General features: G+C 31.2%; 1 protein-coding gene across 1 annotated transcript in view; it reads right to left on the bottom strand.

The window, feature by feature from the left end:
• EYS (eyes shut homolog) overlaps positions 1–20647 on the bottom strand; it is a 1724957-nt gene that overhangs the window by 1561914 nt on the left and 142396 nt on the right. The window contains exons 7-8 of the mRNA XM_059083021.1: positions 20256–20395; positions 12241–12407 (exon numbers count right to left, since the gene is read on the bottom strand). Of these exons, the coding sequence (XP_058939004.1) occupies positions 12241–12407; positions 20256–20395 (307 nt within the window). The remainder of the gene's footprint in view (positions 1–12240; positions 12408–20255; positions 20396–20647) is intronic.

The raw sequence follows: 20647 nt of genomic DNA, 5'->3' as shown, positions 1-20647 counted from the left end.
GTAATGATTGAATAAATATATGAGGTGCTAGAAAGACACTCAGAATTTGCAGGGGGTGGGGAAGGTGATAAGTAGATTATTACAATATCTCTGAGGTTGGATTAAGTAAAAATATTCTGGGAATTATTAGGAGAGGAAATGAACCTATCTTACTTGATGGGATGATGAGGCAGGAGGAGAGTTATTGTATATTGTGTGTGTGTGTGTGTGTGTGTGTGTGTGTGTGTGTGTGTGTACTATTACACATAATGGATTATTCAAACTCAATTTTTCACTGAGTGCATTTATTCATTAAAGATATAGGTGAAGGGCAATGCCAAGTATTTTTCAGATAATTCTTTAAAAGCTATATTGGAATTTTTTAATATCTATATTTCTTGAGTACATGAATGAAATTCATTGAGTCATTTTAAATTTTTTAAGTATAGATTTCAATGATTTTGAAAATCCTGATAAGACTTTAATAGCATGCACACAAAATTAATTCCTATGGTAATTTCAATTTCGTCAATATTTTCTAGTAGTTTTTAATGTGGTTTTCTCTATTTCAAGATAATTGTGAAATATAGTCTGTGTTTCTTATAAATTATTGAAAATATCTGTAGGCTTAATAGTGAGAGCCAGATTAGCTATCAACAAGGAGGAATGTTTTTCTGAAGTTAGAGAGATACTGGTTTTTAACTTGTGTTTTCTTCATTTCATATACACACCTTTTGAGTATTTCAGTTATTTATTAAGTGTATTGAACGAATATTCTTCGGTCTTCTTTATATGCTAGGTATCACCTTAGGTAATGTGGATTATGATACCATTTTAATGACTATAACATATAATATACCACATTTATTCCTTTGGATATTGCATATACATACATATAAGTCATAAGAAAAAGAAAGCATAAGGTGAGAAAGATACCTAAAATATAGTGAAAAATTTTGTTCGAAGTTGTTTTGATTTTCAAATATCCCTTGCCAGCTATTCAAAGGATACTTAAAATAATCATATAAACATGATAATGAGTTGAGAAGAGCAATGTGAAATCACTCTGCTATTATTAATGAAAATTAACCTACTGAACCTAAGTTATTACACTAATAAAAGTAAACGATGGTAGGTGTTAGGAGCCAGCAAGAGTGTCAAAATTCAGATAGTTCAAACCTTTCTTCTTGTCATTGTAAAAAACTTGGCCATTTAATGCAGTTTGCCAAGGATCACTGAGATTGTTAATGGCAGGCAGTATAGTGTATGCTTTGATATATTCAAAGCACCAGGCTTGGCTCTAATTTTTCTTCTCTAACTTATTTTATAAATGATATTCTCTTTTTATATATAATTATAATAAATATATAAATTATATATAACTATAAATAATTTTTATTTATAAATAATTTTCTTATCTGTAAAATCATCATTACTAGATCTACTTCATAGAGGAGGATGAAGTATATTAATTACTGAGCAGGTTACTCTGTCACCAGCTATATCAAAAGTGCTTATGTTTACCTGAAATAAAGTTATAGAACACAATTACTCCCCTTCAAAGCTCTCTCACTTGCCTCCCCCTATGCTCTGCAAAAAAAAAAAAAAAAAAAAAAATCTAGGTAAACTCTAAACAACTGTCACATGGCATATAAGTCTGTTTATATCATACCTGGTTTAATCACTTTTTATAGATTAATTATTAATAATGCTCATTCACTTTGAAAAGTATTTGGGTTGGGATGGTAAATTACATGAGGTCCTCATCATATAGTTTCCACCTTGTTTTAATTTAATTAAATTAATAATAATTTGTATTATTTTCTTCCTAGTCTATTTCTCTTAAACGTTCAGAGTCAAATTGTTGTCTCTTTTAAACAATACAGAATTAGGTTTGTTTTAGTTCTCTATTTCAGCTATTTTAACAGATGTTACAGTTACTGTGTGTGTGTGTGTGTGTGTGTGTGTGCAAATGTCTGTCTATAAAATCCTTTTATTTCCTGTTTTACTCTGTGAATTGCATTTGGTTTCCTTGTTTTATTAGCTTCTTATAATTTGTAATATTTGTCAGATTCTGATCTTAATCTACTTGGCCTTCTATTTTTTGGTTAAACAGCTTCAGAGATTGTCTACTGAAATACTATAATAAAGATTAGAAAATTACAATATTTATATATTTTTCCATTTAACATTAGTTCATTATATCTTGTTTTATTATTTATTTTGCTTTTGTTTAAAATTTCAAATTAAACACTCAAATCTCTGTTTGCTGTATTCCTCTTAAAAAAATAAGATTGACAAAAAAAAATAATAATAAGATTGATACACCTACAGTTCATCCTAATGTGCCCTGTTTCTAAGTTTGTTTGTTTTTGGTATAAAGGATGTAGTCATGATTTTGGGATTGTTTAACTTTATATCCACATTTATATACACTCCACACTAATCTTTAATTCACTTCTGGAGCTTTTCCCTCCATCATTGGCAGGATTCTTGTGCTGAAACAATAACCCTTCCTTCATGGGAAGAGGTCAAAATATTAAGAGGAGACTGGAAGAAGTTGATTCCAAACCCTCATGGATGACTTTGACAAGTTCAAGACTTCAGTGAAGGAAGGAATTGCAGATGTTGTAGAAACAGCAACTTGAATTAGGAGTGGAGCCTGAAAGGTGACTGAATTGCTGCAATCTCATGATAAAACTTGAGAAGATGAAGAGTTGCTTCTTATGGATGGGAAGAGAAAGTGGTTTCTTGATAGGGAAATTACTCCTGGTGAAGATGCTGTAAAGATTGCTGATATTACAACAAAGGATTTAGAATATTACATAAACGTAGTTGATAAAGCATGGCCAGGGTTTAAGAGGATAGATTCCAATTTTGAAAGAATTCTATTGTTGGTAAAATGCTGCATTGCATGCTATGAAGAAATCAGTCCTGAAAGGAAAAGTCAATTGATGATGCAAAATTTATTGTTGTCTCATTTTTAGAAATTGCTGCAGCCTTCAGGAACCACACTGTTCAGTCAACAGCCATCAGCTTGGAGGCAAGACTCTCCACCAGCAAAAAGATTCAGATTCACTAATGTCTCAGATGATCGTAAGCAGTTTTTAACAATAAAATGTCTTTAAATTAATGTGTGTATATTGGTTTTTAGATATAATGCTATTGTACACTTAGATTTACAGTGTAGTGTAAACATAACTTTTGTATGTACTTGGAAACCAAAATCTTCCTGTGACCCTGTATATTGCTATATTCACTTTATTGTAGTGGTCTGAAACTGAACTCAGCATATTTCTGAGGTGTGCCTATAGTAATTTTTTTAAAATTATATAAATCTTTTTCTTAGATTTGTATTATGAGATCACCTTTTTGATGTAGTCTAATTTAAACTGATTTAACAAAAAAATTATATTGATAAAAATATAAAAGCAAAGGAAAATAACTTAAAAAGGTCAGTAAAAATGACTTTAATCATAACATACTATACATGAAGGTGATTTCATGTAAACCAATGTATCTATATGTAAATTGCAGAGGGGTAATTCTTCCAAAGTTCCTCCCTATTTCAACATAGGAGTTTTTGCTACAGTTGACAAAAGCCAACTGTTCCCTTCAATTTCCTTATCTTCTCATGCTTGAGGAAATTGGATCTTATTTCTGGCCTTTAAATACAGCCCTTATACACTTCAGTATTTAGTTACTATCTTTCCAAATTGATAGTCTAAACCAACTTAGAGCAATATTTTCTGTTTATAATATATTTCTGTCTGACTCATATTTCTGGTCTTTGTGGAACCCTTTTTACTTCATATAATAGAATTTATAGGTATCTATACATCTAATAATGTAAAAAATCAAGATGATGCTCTAAGTCTGATATAAGATGATATAAAAGGACACTAATTTGTAATTGAATGTATTTATGTATAAAAAATACATCTTTAACTGAAATGACAGAAGTAGAAGATATATTGAAGTGGTTAGCTGTTTGCAACCAAAGGCAGAATTACTATGGGTGAGCCAATTATAATTGGAGACTGAGAATTGTAGTTTGGTATTAAAAATTCAAAGTAGGATGATATAATGTTCCAATGTGTTTAATAAATTTTAACAAATTCCTGAATAGAACATAATATTTTCTTGGTTAACATAAAAGTTTCATTCTTGGAAATCCAATGATTGTTAACATTTTGTAGAAATATTTTGTGTCAGTAAGTAAAATGAAGTTAAGATCTTGACTCAGATATTTATTGCAAGGTTTTATATACATACATAATGTATGATGAGATGCTTGGAAATTGTACAAACCATGGAACACCTTTATTTGTTCAGGTGTTCACCAATCACCTGCTAAATGCCAGTTGTTGCAGCCAATTATACTGAATATTAGAATGACCCTAGAAATTTCCAAAATGTCCCCAGAACACAAGATCATTACTGTGAATGATCATTGACATAAAATAAATTTCTCCAGTTTACTAAAGCACTCACCATTTTCACCTAATCATGTACTAGTGTGTCAAGCATTTTGTCAACATTATTAATAATATGTATATATATGCTCATATATGTGTACATGGATACACAGTGCTAAAATAAATTGCTATTAAGTTGAAAGCTATTCAGTTACAAGTATATCAGTTTTGTAAAAAACTGTCAAGAAAATTACAGTGCTCCACATATATTATTTATAATTTTAAAATATTCTTATAATTTCATAGAATTTTTACTTTGAGAAAATAAATTGAGCTAATGGAAAACTTCATGAATGAGCTAATGGAATAACTCTATTATTAAATAAATTAAGCTGATTTGAAAGAAGTGAATAATATGCATGAAAGGACAAAGAAACACATTAGGTAAAGGTCTGTATGTTGAAAATATGGTCTCATTATTAAATATTGTGATTTAATATTTTATTCATCATTTAGATTTTTAATAGAAAAATATTCTAGAAATAGAAGACATTAAATATATTACTCTACGTATTACTCTGAGTCCTAAGATTGTGGTCCATATGTCTTTTATACAGCAGATGCTCCATTAATATTGTTTTACTATGTAATCATAAAATGTATCTTAAAATTGGGTGAGGCTCAAGAGGAAGGTCATCTTAAAAGTTCTGAATAAATAGCTTCAAAAAATTCATAGTCTTAGTAGATAATTGAAAAGCAATGCAAAAAAGGTTAGACATATAAAAAGCTATCTAGATATTATGGACTAAAGTAAAAATATGGCCCTGGTAGCACAGAATCATCTAACATGCATAAAAACATATTTATTATTTGACATATGAAAAAAGCATGAAAAGTCATAGAGCCTGAAGCTATAATATAGTCAAACTTTGACTGTATATGCTTAACACCATATTGGTTTGCTCCCAAAAAGAGAAAAAAAAAAAAAAAAAGTAAAGATACCTGACAGAGAATTGTGTATACATTAGCTAAGTTTCAACCCATACTATAGTTGAAACTTAATTATACAAAAATGCTTCCTTTAATTAAGTTTATTATAATTTATTTTGGGATGCATATGGACAGTACAGTGATATATATTTTGGAATTGCTTAGATGAATTAAGTAATGATCTCTATATCATTTTACTATATAGCCTAAGGAAGCAAGGTGATATTTTCCAGTGTACAATAAAGAGGAAAAAAATATATCAGTGCACGTAAATGCAATACTCAAAAGGATCCAGCCACTAGAGAAAACGTGGTTTACTGCAGCGGTCCCCGACCTTTTTGGCACCAGTGACCAGTTTCGTGGAAGAGAGTTTATCCACGGACGGGGTGTGGGTCGGGGGGGAATGCTTCAGGTGGTAATGTGAGCAACGGTATAGGCGGTAACACGAGCAATGGTTCAGGCAGTAACGTGAGCAACGGGGAGCGATGGGAAGCGGCAGATGAAGCTCTGCCCACTCTCCTGTCACTCACCTCCTGCTGTGCAGCTCAGTTCCTGCCAGTGGACCCCTGGTTTAGTGCTACCAAGACTAATAAAAACCAAAAATACATACATAGATACATACATACACACAAATAATAAGCCACTTTAATATATAGTCCAGTGTATTTTTCTTTTTCCAAAAGTAAAATGTAACACAAAAACTTTTTCCTGGGAGGCAGCAAAGTTTGCATGTTAAACCAAAAATTAAAAATAAACAGAAAACAAGAAATTCATATCTCAATAAAAAGGCACTGATATCATGAGAGAAATTACAATAGTCTTAGAAATTAATAATCATAAGACTTCTTGTTTCAGAAATAATTTTTTAAACCACGAGTAAAATATATTTCTGTGGCAAATTCACATAAATATATATTTATACAAGCCTCCTGACTCTACAGACATAGGTCTTGAAACTATATCTGATTTTATCATGGACCTTTAGATTTTACACTTTGAGATAAGACTCTTGCTTATGACTGAAAAATAGTGATTTGGGTTATACTTAGCATTACATGGACAATGTGAAACTCCTAAATAGACTGTAGAGAAACAGGTTTAATTTAAGTTTCCAGAAAGAAAGCCATAAAATTCAGTGCTATAAAAAAAAAAAACTACTTGTGTCTTTAGAAAGTGAAAATAATAGTTATTTTGGTAGTTTAAAAAGATATTTGCTTTCTAAATGAAATGAAATGACCATGAGATGTGTTCTGAGGAGAATATTAATTTACCTATGGAAGGTGCATTATTTGATCTCATATCCACATTTTGCACAATGTTTTCTAATTAGGGAGTGTTCAATAAATGTTTGATGAGTGTATGAATGAATTGATTTCCTTTTGTTATATGTCTGGTAACAAGTAGGGATTGGTGACTTGCTCATAAGCTTGAAGCTTCATACATGCGTTGGAGCCATGAACACTTCACAGTCTTTCCTGGTTTTCTGAAATTATGATCCCATAATATGATCCCATAATATGATCCCTTAGCAAAAACTATCTGGAAGTCCTGTGGGATTTTTTTTGTCCCCATTAAGTTTTTCCAAATTCCCAGAAAATATTTTTGAACATTTTAGGGCAAATATGTGGTCAGGCTCAAACCTGTGTTAAATACTTCGTTTACATTATACACTTTAAGCTGTACTATTTATAATGTATATATCAATAGAAAAATATTTTTGCATGAATGATCAACCATCTGTTAACATTATTATTATTGTTGTTATTTTGCTGTTATGGTAGTGTCATTTGTTTGAAAGAAATCCTTAATTTCTATTACAGTACTATAATTGTTTGGCTTTATAAGTTGTACCTTGTGAGGTTAGTTTTATTTATTTTGTTTTTAAAATTTTTATTGGCGTATAGTTGATTTATAATGTTGTGTTAGTTTCAGGTGTACAGCAAAGTGAATCAGTTGCACATATATATATGTATATCCACTCCATTTTTTTTTTTTTTATTCTTTTCCCATAGAGGCCATTGCAGAGTATTGAGTAGAGTTCTCTCTGCTATACAGCAGGTTCTCATTAGTTGTCTATTTATATATAGTACTGTGTATATGTCAACCCCAACCTCCCAATTTATCCTTCCCCTACCATCCCCTCATAACCATGAGTTTGTTTTCTACATCCATGACTCTACTTCTGTTTTGTAAATAAGTTCATTTGTACCCTTTTTTTAGATTCCACATATAAGAGATAGCATATGATATTTGTCTTTCTGTGTCTGACTTACTTCATTCAGTATGACAATCTCTAAGTCCATCCACATTGCTGCAAATGGAATTATTTTGTTCTTATTAATGGCTGAGTAATATTCCACTGTATATATGTTCCACATCTTCTTTATCCATTCCTCTGTTAATGGACATTTAGGTTGCTTTCATGTCCTGGTTATTGTAAATAGTGCTGAAATTAACACTGGTGTGCATGGATCTTTTTGAATTATGGTTTTCTCTGGCTATATGCCCAGGAGTGAGATTGCTGGGTCATATGGTAGTTTTATTTTTGTTTTTTAAGGAACTTCCATACTGTTCTCCATAGTGGCTGTACCAATTTACATTCCCAACAACAGTGTAGAAGGGTTCCCATTCCTCCACACGCTCTCCAGCATTTATTGTTTGCAGAGTTTTTGATGCTAGCCATTCTGACCAGTGTGAGGTGATACTTCATTGTATCAATAGTGTAGTTGTAAAAGTTCTCCATTTCAAAATCATGGAGATATTTTTCTACATTTCTTTCAGTTACATCATATTTTTTTTTCCTTTTAACTTTAGGTCTCTGAACACATTCAGAATCCAATCCCAAATAAAGTATAAAGTTGCATTTCAGTTTTATCTATGATCTAATAGTAGGCCATTTCCCCATTACCCTGTACTAAAGAGCCCTGTGTATTTTCATTAAATTATGGCTAAACTTCTTATATATAAGGACACCATACATGCATCCTTGTTCTCAGAGGTCTCTGTTGGCCCACTGTTGGCTTTTAAAATGGCACCACATGGGATTTTTAGTCTGGATATATGAAATCCCACCCCATTACTCTTCCTTTGCAAACATGATTTAGCTATTTATAAAATAATATTTTTATATACAGCTTTTAGAATATGTTCATTAGTTTCTAAAATAACATACAGAGCTTTGATATAGCACTGAATGTGTGAACTAACTTGGGAAGAATTGGTATCTTGGCCAGTTTATGGCTTAATATCTAAGTCAATGGGTTATATTTCAATGTACTCTGAAGATCTATTATTTTCTTTTATTAACTGAAGTTAATAGAGTAATAGAGTTTTTTATAGATAACTTGAACATCTTTGGCTAGTTAATTCTAAATTTTTTAATATATTTTGCTATTATAGTAGGTGATATACAATAATTTCTAGATATTATGACTGATATATAGGAATTAATATATGAATTATATATTAATTTTAATTTTATATGAAGTACTGCTATGAAGTATTTACATTTGCCATCTTTGCTAGGCGCTAGTTTAGTATTAATTTATGGGACAATGTTAAGAAGTCATAAAATTATTGGTAATTTTAACTGCAAAAATTGCAATACATTTTGCAAATAAAAGAAAAATTACCATAAACAGAGCAAAACACAGTCAGAAAAAAATGCATTTATACAACAAGAATAAAGGATATTTTTTATAAATAAAATATCCTGAAAAATAATTGTTTTATAAAACGAATATTTATTGAACTGTACTTGTGTCGTTTGTGACTGACTTCTTTGCCATAGCATAATGTTTTCAAGGTTCGTTCATGTTGTGGCATGTATTAGTAATTCATTACTTTTTATTGCTGGGTAATATTCCATTTCATGAATGTAATGCATTTTATTTTCCATTTATCATCATTTGATAAACATTTGGGTTGTTTCAACTTTTTGACTATTACGAATAAAACTTTACAAACTTTAATGTAGAAGTTTTTGTATAGAAATATATTTTCTCTTTTTTTTTGAGTATCTACTAGAAATGGAACTGCTGGGATTTATGGAAATCTATAACTCCCCTTTTCAAAGTACCTTTATGCACCATTTTATATACCACCAGCAGCATACAAGGGTTCCAATTTCTCCAAATCCTCACCAACACTAGTATTTTCTATTAATCTTTTTTTGATCATGTTGATAATAGAGGGTATAAAGTATTATCTGTTTTTAAATATTCATTTCCATTATTTTGTCATTAAATAAGTTAGTCATGTTTTGTCTCTCTCTTTTTAAATTTATTATTAGCTTGAAGAAGTTCCATTGTATCTTCTTTTTTCTTTTTGTTTTTGATTGTTTTTATCATGAAGGGGTGTTGGATTCTGTCAAATGCCTTTTTTCCTCTTCATCTATTGAAATTATCATGTGTCATCTTTTATACCTTTATTAAATCGACATGACATATTACATTAATTGATTTTAGAAAGTTAAACTAACTTTGCACTTCTGTGATGAATCCCACGTGGTCATGGTGTATAATCTTTGTTATATGTTACTGGATCTCCTGTGTACAATTGTGTTGAGGGTTTTTGTGTTCAGATTCATTAGACATATTTGTTTGTAGTTTTACTTTCTTGTAATGTCTTTGGTTTTGTTATCAATGTAACACTGGCCTCATAGAATGAGTTGAGAAGTGTTCCCTCATTTATTTTTAGAAGAGTTAATAATTTCTATTATTTCTGCTTTACATGTTTCAAGTATTCCCCAGTGAAGCTATTTAGTCCTGGATACTTTTTATTGTGAATCTTTTGTTTGTTCATTGAATTAATAATTCAAACTTTTCACTTAAAAAAATCTATTCAGATTTTCTGTTTCTTCTGAAGTCAGTTTCAGTAGTTTATGTTTTTCTAGGAATGTCTCCATTTCTTCATAGTTACCTAGATTTTTGGATATACAGCTGTTCATTATGTTTCCTTATAATCCTTTTTCTTTCTGTAATTTCAGTAATAATGCTCTCTTTATCATTCTTAATTTTAGTAATTTGATTCTTCTCTCTGTCTTGGTATAGATAAGGATTATTCATTTTGTTAATCATTTCAATGGATAGATGTTGGTTTTGTTGATATTCTCTCTTCTTTATCTATATTCTATTTAATTCATTTCACTCTACAGTTTATGGTTTCCTTTCTTTCTACATTTTCCATCATGTTAAATTAGAAGTTTAGGATATTGATTCAGATTGTCCTTGTTTTCTTTTTTGTTTCTTTTTTTTTTCTTTTTTATTTTTGTGGTATGCGGGACTCTCACTGATGTGGCCTCTCCGGCTGTGGAGTGAAGGCTCTGGACATGCAGGCTCAGCAGTCATGGCTCATGGGCCTAGCCACTCCGTGGCATGTGGGATCTTCCCGGACCAGGGCACGAACCCATGTCCCCTGCATCGACAGGCAGACTCTCAATCACTGCGCCACCAGGGAAGCCCTGTCCTTGTTTTTTACAGCTCTGATTTTTATTCTAAACACTGCATCGCCTACATCACATGGGTTTTGACATGTTGTGTCTTCATTTAAATTAATCTCAGTTGATTTTCTTATTTCTATTATGATTTATTTTTGATTAATTGACATATGGATTGTGTTAATTTCCATGTTTTTGTGAATTTATCAAATTGTTTATTGTTTTTGATTTCTAATCTCATTTCAGGGTGGTCAGAAAACATACTTTTTAAAAATTTCAATATTTTTAAATATATTGCAGCTTGTATTAGTATATGATCTGTCTTGGAAAATGTTCCATGTGCATTTGAGCATAATGTTATTCTGCTGCTGTTGACTGGAGTGTTTTATTTACTCATTCTACTTGATTTATAATGTCATTCCGATGTTCTGTCGACTTGATGTTCTCCTGCCAAGTGTTGTGTCCACCACTGAAAGTGTGGAAATGGAGTCTTCAGCTATTCTTGTTGAATTGGCTATTTCTCCCTTCAATTCAGTCAGTTTTTATTTCATGCATTTTGGTTCTCTATTGTTAGGTGCATATGTTTATAATTGCTACATATTCTGGTGGATTGACTCTTTTATCATTATAACATGTTGTTCCTTTTCTCTAGTGAACATCTTTTCTTTTAGAGTCTATTGTTTTGATATTAATATAGAAATTCCAGCTTTCTATGGTTGTTGTTTGAACAATATATCTTTTCTCAACATTTTACTTTCAATCTGTTTGTACATTTAAATGTAGAGTATGTCTCCTATAGACAGTATACACTTGTATATATCTAGAAATTATCTTGCCTGAAAAATCTCTCCCTTTTATTGGATTTTTAATCCACTTGATTGTAATGTTATTATTGATATAGTTGGAATTATGTCTGCCATTTCCTTTTTTGTTTTGCAGACATTTTATGTCTTTTTATTTCTCTGACACCACTTCCTTTTGTATTAAGAAAATATTTTTGAGGGCAAAATTTTAATACCTGTAATGCTATTTTACTCTACTGTTTTAGTTATTTTCTTAATAGTTACTCTGCAGATTATCATGTACATCTTAACATATCAGAATCTGTCACAGATTTAATCTCCCACAGATACTAATGTAATTTTAATGTGATAAAATTATTTCTATATAAGCCTATTCTTTATCACCCTCATTTTTGTTCTATTGTTGTTTATAATATATAATACACATTACATAACATATAATAACTATATATGTATATGTTTGATGTGTGAATACCATTTTAAACAAAAATAATAATTATAAATAAATAAATAAACAATAAATATAAATAAAATAATAATCATGGCTTATCAGTACAATTATAATATTTTGATAAATAGGTGATATTCTTTGTTGAAATGATGAGTAAAATACCTGGATATATTAATTTCCTCTTCATAAATATCTTCTTGTTGACACCTATTTTCTTCATAGTCAGTTGCATTTTCCAGACACATTTTGCAAAACCATGTGGAAGTACATAGGCACCAATATCCCTTATCATATTTTTTAATCAACCAACTACATCCATTTGCACATATCTATAAAAATAAGAAATAAGAATTTTGTAAATGTTCATTATATACTAAAATATTACAATTATTTCTAAGTTTGAATTTCTTATTTTCCCTATGTATTAAATTCATGTGTTCTTTTAGCAAGGATAAAATAAATTCACTTTTAATTTATATTAAAATTTTTCTCAACAGTCAAATTCATTTCATTCTCAAATTATAACAGTAATACATAAATTGTAAAAAGTTAAATAGATCAATATCCACTATAAAATTGTTGAAATTTTTTAAGCTTTTATTTAAGTCAAATTTTTATATACATTGCTAAAATGTTAACTGTTATGGTGGAGATAGCATTATATTGAGAACCAGATCCATGGAAAACCTGTTTTCTTTATCACTAAATAGCTTTTTCTCCTTCAGTGAGGTATTTAGATGTGCCTTTGAACTGACTGTAACATTTTATTGCATCCCTTATGAAAAATTAATTAAATAAAAAATTAACACTTTATTTTATGTTTGCATGGAAGTCATAATTATACCTATTCTTAAAAAAATTACCACTTTAACTATTTTTAGAGATCTTACACAGATATACCCAATAGATTTACCTGAAAGAATTAGGCAAACTTTGTCACCAGAGAAGTGCACGTCTTATGGAAAGCTTAAACTCAGGCATATCTTTTCCTAGCTGTCAGAAGAGAATTCAAAACACAGTAGAACTCTGATAACTTTAAAAACATTTTCCTCTGAATATTTTCATGTTTTCTTTATGTTTTTGTTTTTGTTTTTAACTCCATTAAGTTATTTCCTATCAGTAGCAGCACAATTAGGAATTTGGTTTTGCTGTGTGATCCTTTAATGACTAATTAATTATTTATAGAGATCTAGTCTCTGTTGGGTAAGCATTAGATGAGAATCTGTTTTTCTATTTTTCTATTTGGAGCTCAAGTCAATTAAGAATTCTAAATCCACTAGGAGGGAGAATAGGTCTTTGACATGGACAGATGAGGTTTTTTTCAAATGCTATTTACTCTTAATCAATGACTAAAGTATTATAATTGAATTTACATGTTTTCTCTATGTGTTTGTACTTCAGAAAATCCTTATCCCTCACTGAGTGCCTAATCGTTCTTACATACAGAGTATATTTGCTGTAAAGTTTCTTAAATTAAAGGAAAATTATTATAATTGGCTTACAAAGTTAAATAAGCTCTTACATATAAAACACCAGATATTAGCATTTAATGACACTATTTTATTATTCTCTCTCTCCATATATATCTATGTGTACATTATATGTATATATGTAATATGTTTATATACAGCTGTACATACATATATATTCATATTATTAATTTTATTTTCTGAAATTTGTAATTGTATTGCATTTTATCCTCAATTACTTTAATGTGTATGCTTATAAAAACAAGGATATACTTTTTCATTACTTCAGTAATATTATCAAAGATAAGAAATTAACTTTGATTTTAATACAATATTTTGTAACTTGTAAACTTTATTCAAATTTTGTCAATTCTTCTAATATAGTATATAAAAATATGATATGTAAATTCTTCACTTTCAACACAACTAGCAAATACAAAGCATTAAAACTTCAATTACTCATAAGTAACATATACATAAACATCAGTAATTATTGGTTGTGTTTTTTCTCCTTGTTTGTACTGTCTTGTAGAGATTGTTTTGGAAAATTTGGATTTATATTTAAATTTTCCATTATCTCCTTCCATTATCCCATTTACCTTGGAAGTCTTCTTAGTTGATTTGTTTTAATTCTAAAAGCGATATAATTTAATTCATCTTATTCGGCTTGTGTTCTGTACACATACACACAATATGGTTTTTTTTTTTTTTTTTTTTTTTTTTTTTTTGGTGGTACGTGGGCCTCTCACTGTTGTGGCCTCTCCTGTTGCGGAGCACAGGCTCCGGACGCATGGGCCCAGCCGCTCTGCGGCATGTGGGATCTTCCCAGACCGGGGCTCAAACCCATGTCCCCTGAATCGGCAGGCGGATTCTCAACCACTGTGCCACCAGAGAAGCCCCAATATGTTTTCTTGATTTCTTGGTATAAGTATTTTTTTAATTTGTGAGGTATTAGTATTATTGTACTTTAACATGCACAGTCCTGTTAAACTGTATGTGCAGTCTGCTTGTAGAGAGGAAATTATATGGGTTTTCAAATAAGTAGACGAGACCCAGGCCGCACTGTCCAGTGTGGCCCCTCAGGAGAGAGCCACTTTGTGTGGTTATCTGCTTCCTTTCACTCAGACTCTAACCTTGTGCCTGTTACCGCAGCTCTGACACTCACTGCCCCACCTGCAGCAGCTGCCCCATCTTTCCTGTTTGATTGTTTTTCTTGTTTCCTGGTCTGGTCAAGAGTATACAGATAGATCCATTTGGCCCATGAAAACTATGGAAAAGAGCAATGCTTCCTAGGTACTGGGTAAATACAGAGATTTTGTTTGTTTGTTTGCATGTTTTCAACATAGTCCGGGATGATTCAATAAACACAAGGAAAAAAATTAGATATTACAAGCTAATCACACTCAAAGCTTAGAATCTGTGAGGCTTCGTGTGTATTTTATTTTTGATTTTTACTGAAAAACACAAAAAACTTCATAATTTGCTATTTTATGCTGGAGAGAAAAATGTCATACACTAAAGAATCATTGTATTTTTAGTTATTAGAAATCTAGGTCACTAATACACAAAAAAAAATCATGACAAAACAATGTTTTAACAACAAAGAATAATAGTGCAGAATTCAGACTATGACAAACTAGTGTTTCCTATAATTATATGCCTTCCTTTTTAGTTTATTTTCAAAATAATTTATTACTAGGATTTAAGAAAAACTGAAAGAACCAAATGAAAATGTGTCTAATAGGTTTTCCTTAAACTGTGTACCAAAAACCACACTATCCTTTGTCTAAAAATTGTGATATGAACTCCTAAATTGCATTTAAAGCTTTGTTAAATGCTTTCATCATATGCTGATGGTGGTGAACTCTTTACTGCAATTATTTACTGTATCTAAAAATCATTAAGTAGTTGCTGTCCCTAAGAAATATTTAACTTGGTATTTCAGCAGGGTTTCTTACCTATTCATAGCTTAGTCTTCTACTAGAGTTTTAGTTTTCTATAATTAAATTTAGAGAAAAGAAGAGATCTCTCAGAAAAACTTATAAGACATTAAATTATGTCAGTGGATACTTACTGAGTTGAATCAACCTTGGACATGTAGGGGAAAGATTTTTTGGTTTTTCAATATAGATAATCAAGGAATCTACTTAAAAGGAGTCCATTAACCCTCTGAAATTTTATGAAAAACAGTGTGCTTGTGTGTGCATAAGCTATCATGAGGGAACTGTTTCCAGCTTTCATCAGATTTTCAATGAGCAAAAAAAAGGTTGAGATCTACTCATGTATGCCTATGATTAGAGTAAAACCTATAACTACAAATATAAATTACCCTGGAAAACTCAGTGGTTATACATAATACTACATATAATAAAAGTTACATTAGCAATTATATTATGATATTTGTAATTAATAATTATATTATAATCAATTATTAACTTGTGTCATTGTACAAAATGCCATCATTAAAAAATACACAAAATGGAATGATATTTTATTTTATTCCTAATATTAAAAATTTTTATTTAAGTGAGAAATATAATAAAATTTTAAATCTAGGCTGTGGATGATCTTTCCTTTACAAGGAGAATAGAGGGACAACAAAACTTCCAGAATTTCTTTTTCTGGAAATTCATTACTACTGATGCATATATATTACAGAATATTACTACAAAAAATTAACTTCTGCTGGATAAAAGCTACATGTATAATATTTACAACATACTTTTGAAATATGTTTTTCATATGCAAGTAAACAACTTTAAATTTGCTATCATTTCATAGAAATCTTGTATGTTTCTATAAATTATTTTGTCATTTCCACATTATATTAGTAAAGTAACTCAGCAAAGGGACCTAACGGGGAGAAGCTCTAAGGCCTAATATATGACACATATTTTAACATTTTTTGGCCCTTGTTAACTAAATAGATATGCAAAGAGAGTTCAGGGATAGGACTGAGTGACTTTTCTTTATCATATATGCAGAAACCTGGATTCTTAGAAAAGTATTAATCAAGTAAAAATTACACTGGACAAAGTTAAACAGGCAAGAAAGATTCTATTCATGACCATTGCAATAGGAGAGAGATGGAACTCAACTCTGCTGAGACAATACACATGTGTGTTTTTAAGTACTGGCATGAGCTAGTGGAACAGTACTGGAGAAAATGAGGTAAAAGACTGACCAATGAGATGTGTGGTGTACACTGAGTTATTCCTAAGTTTGCAAGTGTTTTGCTCTGTGAGTAGGCTGGGCCTTCTGTGTTTGCTAATTGTGCCCTTAACAGAATTGTTTGGTGGTCTTTTGGAGGGTCAACAGTGAACAAACACAACATTCTGAAAGCATCCAATTAAAATAGCCTCATTATCAAAGCTCAGGACCCTAGACGGCAAACAGTACCCTGCTCTGAGACCACTGGATTTTCTTCTCTCCTACTACGACAGTAACATAGGTACATACAGGTAGATTTTAGGAATTTTTTGATTATGTATTCCAATTGGATCTAAAGAGATGAAATCTCTCTCTGTCAACATCACGTCCTCTGGGGAATCTGTAAGAGTATGTTTAGGTCCTGTAACATCATCATCCAGATGACATAAATGAGTGATGATTTCAGATGGTCACATCAGTCTGCATTCCATGAACAGAATATTCCTTGAGTCACCTTTTCAAAGTCTTGTGAACACTTCTGTTGGCCCTGAGCTGGGACCAGCTTCTCTTGGCAGGTTCTGGAGATATGACAGTGCACAGATGCCTGATATGTTTTCTGGGGTCCTCCTGGTGTCTCTGGCCTTAACACAAACAATCCCCCCTTCCTGTTGTAAGTCATGGGCATCTCTCTAATTGTTATAATTTCTCAAGGACAACCAGCAATAGCAGTGGCCACTCTGGGGGAATTTTGACATGAACATGATTGTTCACTTGACAGATGCATTAGAACAAAAAGAGAAAGGTCTTGGGATCTGTGTCTCCCATGTCTAATAGAGAGATTACTGTTTAATGCACAGGAATGTGTCAGGTCTTAGTTGCAGCATGCAGGATCTTCGTTGAGGCATGCAGGATCTTTAGTTGTGGTGTGGGCTCTTCATGGCGACATGTGGACTTCTCTCTAGTTGTAGCATGTGGGTTCCAGGGCGCATGGGCTCTGTAGTTTGCAGCACACCTCTTGTTGAGGTGTGCGAACTCAGTAGTTGTGGTGTGTGGGATTATTTGCCCCACGGAATGTGGGATTTTAGTTCCCTGACCAGAGATTGAATCCAGGTCCCCTGCATTGGAAGGTAGATTCTTTATCACTGGACGACCAGGGAAGTCCTGAAGATAGTTAACGCTTAACAAACATGATTGTCTATCTGTCTGAAGCTAGCTTTCCTTCACTTCTTTTTTGCTGTTTCTTCCTTTATTTTCCTTAGGAAAAATTTAAATTAATTGATCATTAAAAATTTTCTATAATTATATGCACATTCTAGGACTATTGTTCACACAGTCAAAAATACAAGGAGAAGAAAATGTTTAACTGTGTTATATTTGTGTTTTCCCTTTGCCGAAATTTTAACAAAGCAGAAAAAGTGTACGTGTGTGTGCAGGTAATTTAATTAGTCTTTTAAATGAAAAGAGCACTAGGCCCTTAGAGTTCTGGCATGAACTCAGAAGTCTTGATTTTTTTTAAATATGTGAACACAGAGGTTTATTTATATTAAAAAAAACTTATGTAATTTCCCAATAACTAAAAGACTCCTTAGGCAAATTAGAACAATTTAATTTAACTTTTAAAAAAGTGTTCTATTCTTGTTTCCTCAGATTGTTTATAATTATAAAAATATGAATTTGACATAATTGAAATTGTATCTATTTTTTGAAATTTTAATAATGAATATAATTTAAACTGTTAAATCTAATTCATTTTCACTGTCTCTACTACACTGATGTACTGGAGTGTTTTATTGATGATACTGCAAATTATAAGAACTTAACATGATATTGTCAATTGCAATTTCCAAATCTTTGGAAGACCTTACACTGATACTAAATTGAAGTAATTAATTATCTTTGGATACCTTAATAATTTTTAAGGAAGAAAAATAAGCAAATATTGATCTCTAAATATAGTTTTAAATTACCGTGTTTCTTATAGAATGGAAATTAAAATGCGCACATGTCATTAAGTGATGTATATTTATGTTTATAAAGGTATATCTATGTTTATTTTGCCTAATAAAAAAGTTGATAAAGTGATATAAAATGTGTGCTCATGAAAAAATAATATAGCTAAAAATTATTGGATTGCTCTGTGTTTACTATTAAGTCTAAAAAAGCACATGTTAATTATTTTATTTAAAGTTGGTAATTATTTTAAAAGAATACAGAGAAATAGAAATATGTATATAAGATAATATGTGATTTGCTTGTTTCCTAAAACGGTTACTTAATTATTTAAATTAATATAATATATGTTTTTTAACATGCTGATAAAGTCAAATGTTTCTTTTTTTTTTTCTTTTTTTTTGCGGTACGCGGGCCTCTCACTGTTGTGGCCTCTCCCTTTGCAGAGCACAGGCTCCGGACGCGCAGGCTCAGTGACCATGGCTCACGGGTCCAGCTGCTCCGCGGCACGTGGGATCTTCCCGGACTGGGGCACGAACCCGTGTCCCCTGCATCGGCAGGCGGACTCTCAACCACGGCGCCACCAGGGAAGCCCCAAATGTTTCTTAAAGATAAAAACTTAATCATCTATGTGCATAGTTGTGTATCTGTACTTAGCTAAATACATATGTGAAAAAGTATATTAAGCTTAATACATATGTTCATGAATTTTAAAAACATAATGAAAAATATATTTGAGGGCATACATGAAATTAAAAGTTCTGAAGAGTTTGAAGTCTGTTTGCCTATATTTGTAATGCCTTTCTAGATCATTGTATTTTATGTACAAAAAGATTTGCATTATTTTTATAAAGTTGGCTCAATATTAATGGGTTTATGCATAATGAAAAGAGCTTACAAATCTTTACTGAAAATTTTGTATGACTGATACACTAAACAGAAAATTAAAATTTGATTTTTGTTTATATAAAATAACCAAATTAGGTTGTGTCCAGACAAGAGAGGTTACAAATATTAGGTTAACTCTCTAAACTTTTTGGAAAACTCCTTAATCATTTTGACAAGAAGTTCCTTATCTACTTAAAATTAAAATTTTAAAATTTTTGTCTCCTTTTGTGTTGTTTGGAAATATCTATTTTGTACACGGTAGAGGTAAGATTGGGAAAAAGAGGGCCATTCTTTGTATCTTTGCCTTAAGTCCCACAGTTGTTAGTGGTAAGTCTGACCAGAGACTAAAAATCTTCCAGAGATTTAACTACATTCCAAAGACAAGGGTATCTGTTTACAATCTTTAAACAAAAAAGTGGCATTATCACATGTTTGTTTGACTGGCTTTAAATCAATCTGTAAGTTATAACATAAATAGAATACAGAAGACTAGGAATAAAGTGATTCTTAAAACTCTTTACTACCTCTCTATATTATAAATATAATAAGTAAAAGTATGTCCAAATACATTGTTCAGAATTTGTTTATGAAGTTATATTTAAGCTATGCACATCTCGAACATTGAATTTGCAACCTTCATATTTCTAGCATTTTTCAAATTATATCAGTCAATTATGAGTTAAAGAGGCAATAAGAAGCTACTACAGAAATGTACATCACCTTCCTTGTTCCTTCACATAGGAACCAACACACATGACCAAGGGCTTCGGATCGGTTCAGACTGACAGCACCTTCTGTGCAGCTGCAAGTGAGAAAGAAGTAGCCACCAGTAACCACTTCACGATTTTCACCTTCTGATCCTTACAAACAAAGAGATGAAACATTAAATAACCTTTCACGCACTTGAATTCACACTGAATTATTAAAGGCAGTTGTCACATTACTTGATAAATGCAATTTGACAACACCTACACAAAATAAGCTTCTACGTTTGTGGAATATTAGATTTGAAAGAGACATAAATCAGAATAAGGCCCAACCCTCTCATTTAAAAAATGAACTAAGAAATACAGCAACAGAATAAGACACAGTTTCCAGGCCATGCATTTTAA

The sequence above is a fragment of the Kogia breviceps genome, chromosome 13 (genome assembly GCF_026419965.1).
Source record: "Kogia breviceps isolate mKogBre1 chromosome 13, mKogBre1 haplotype 1, whole genome shotgun sequence".
NCBI lineage: Eukaryota > Metazoa > Chordata > Mammalia > Artiodactyla > Physeteridae > Kogia > Kogia breviceps.
This window is presented reverse-complemented; position numbering and strand designations above follow the sequence as displayed.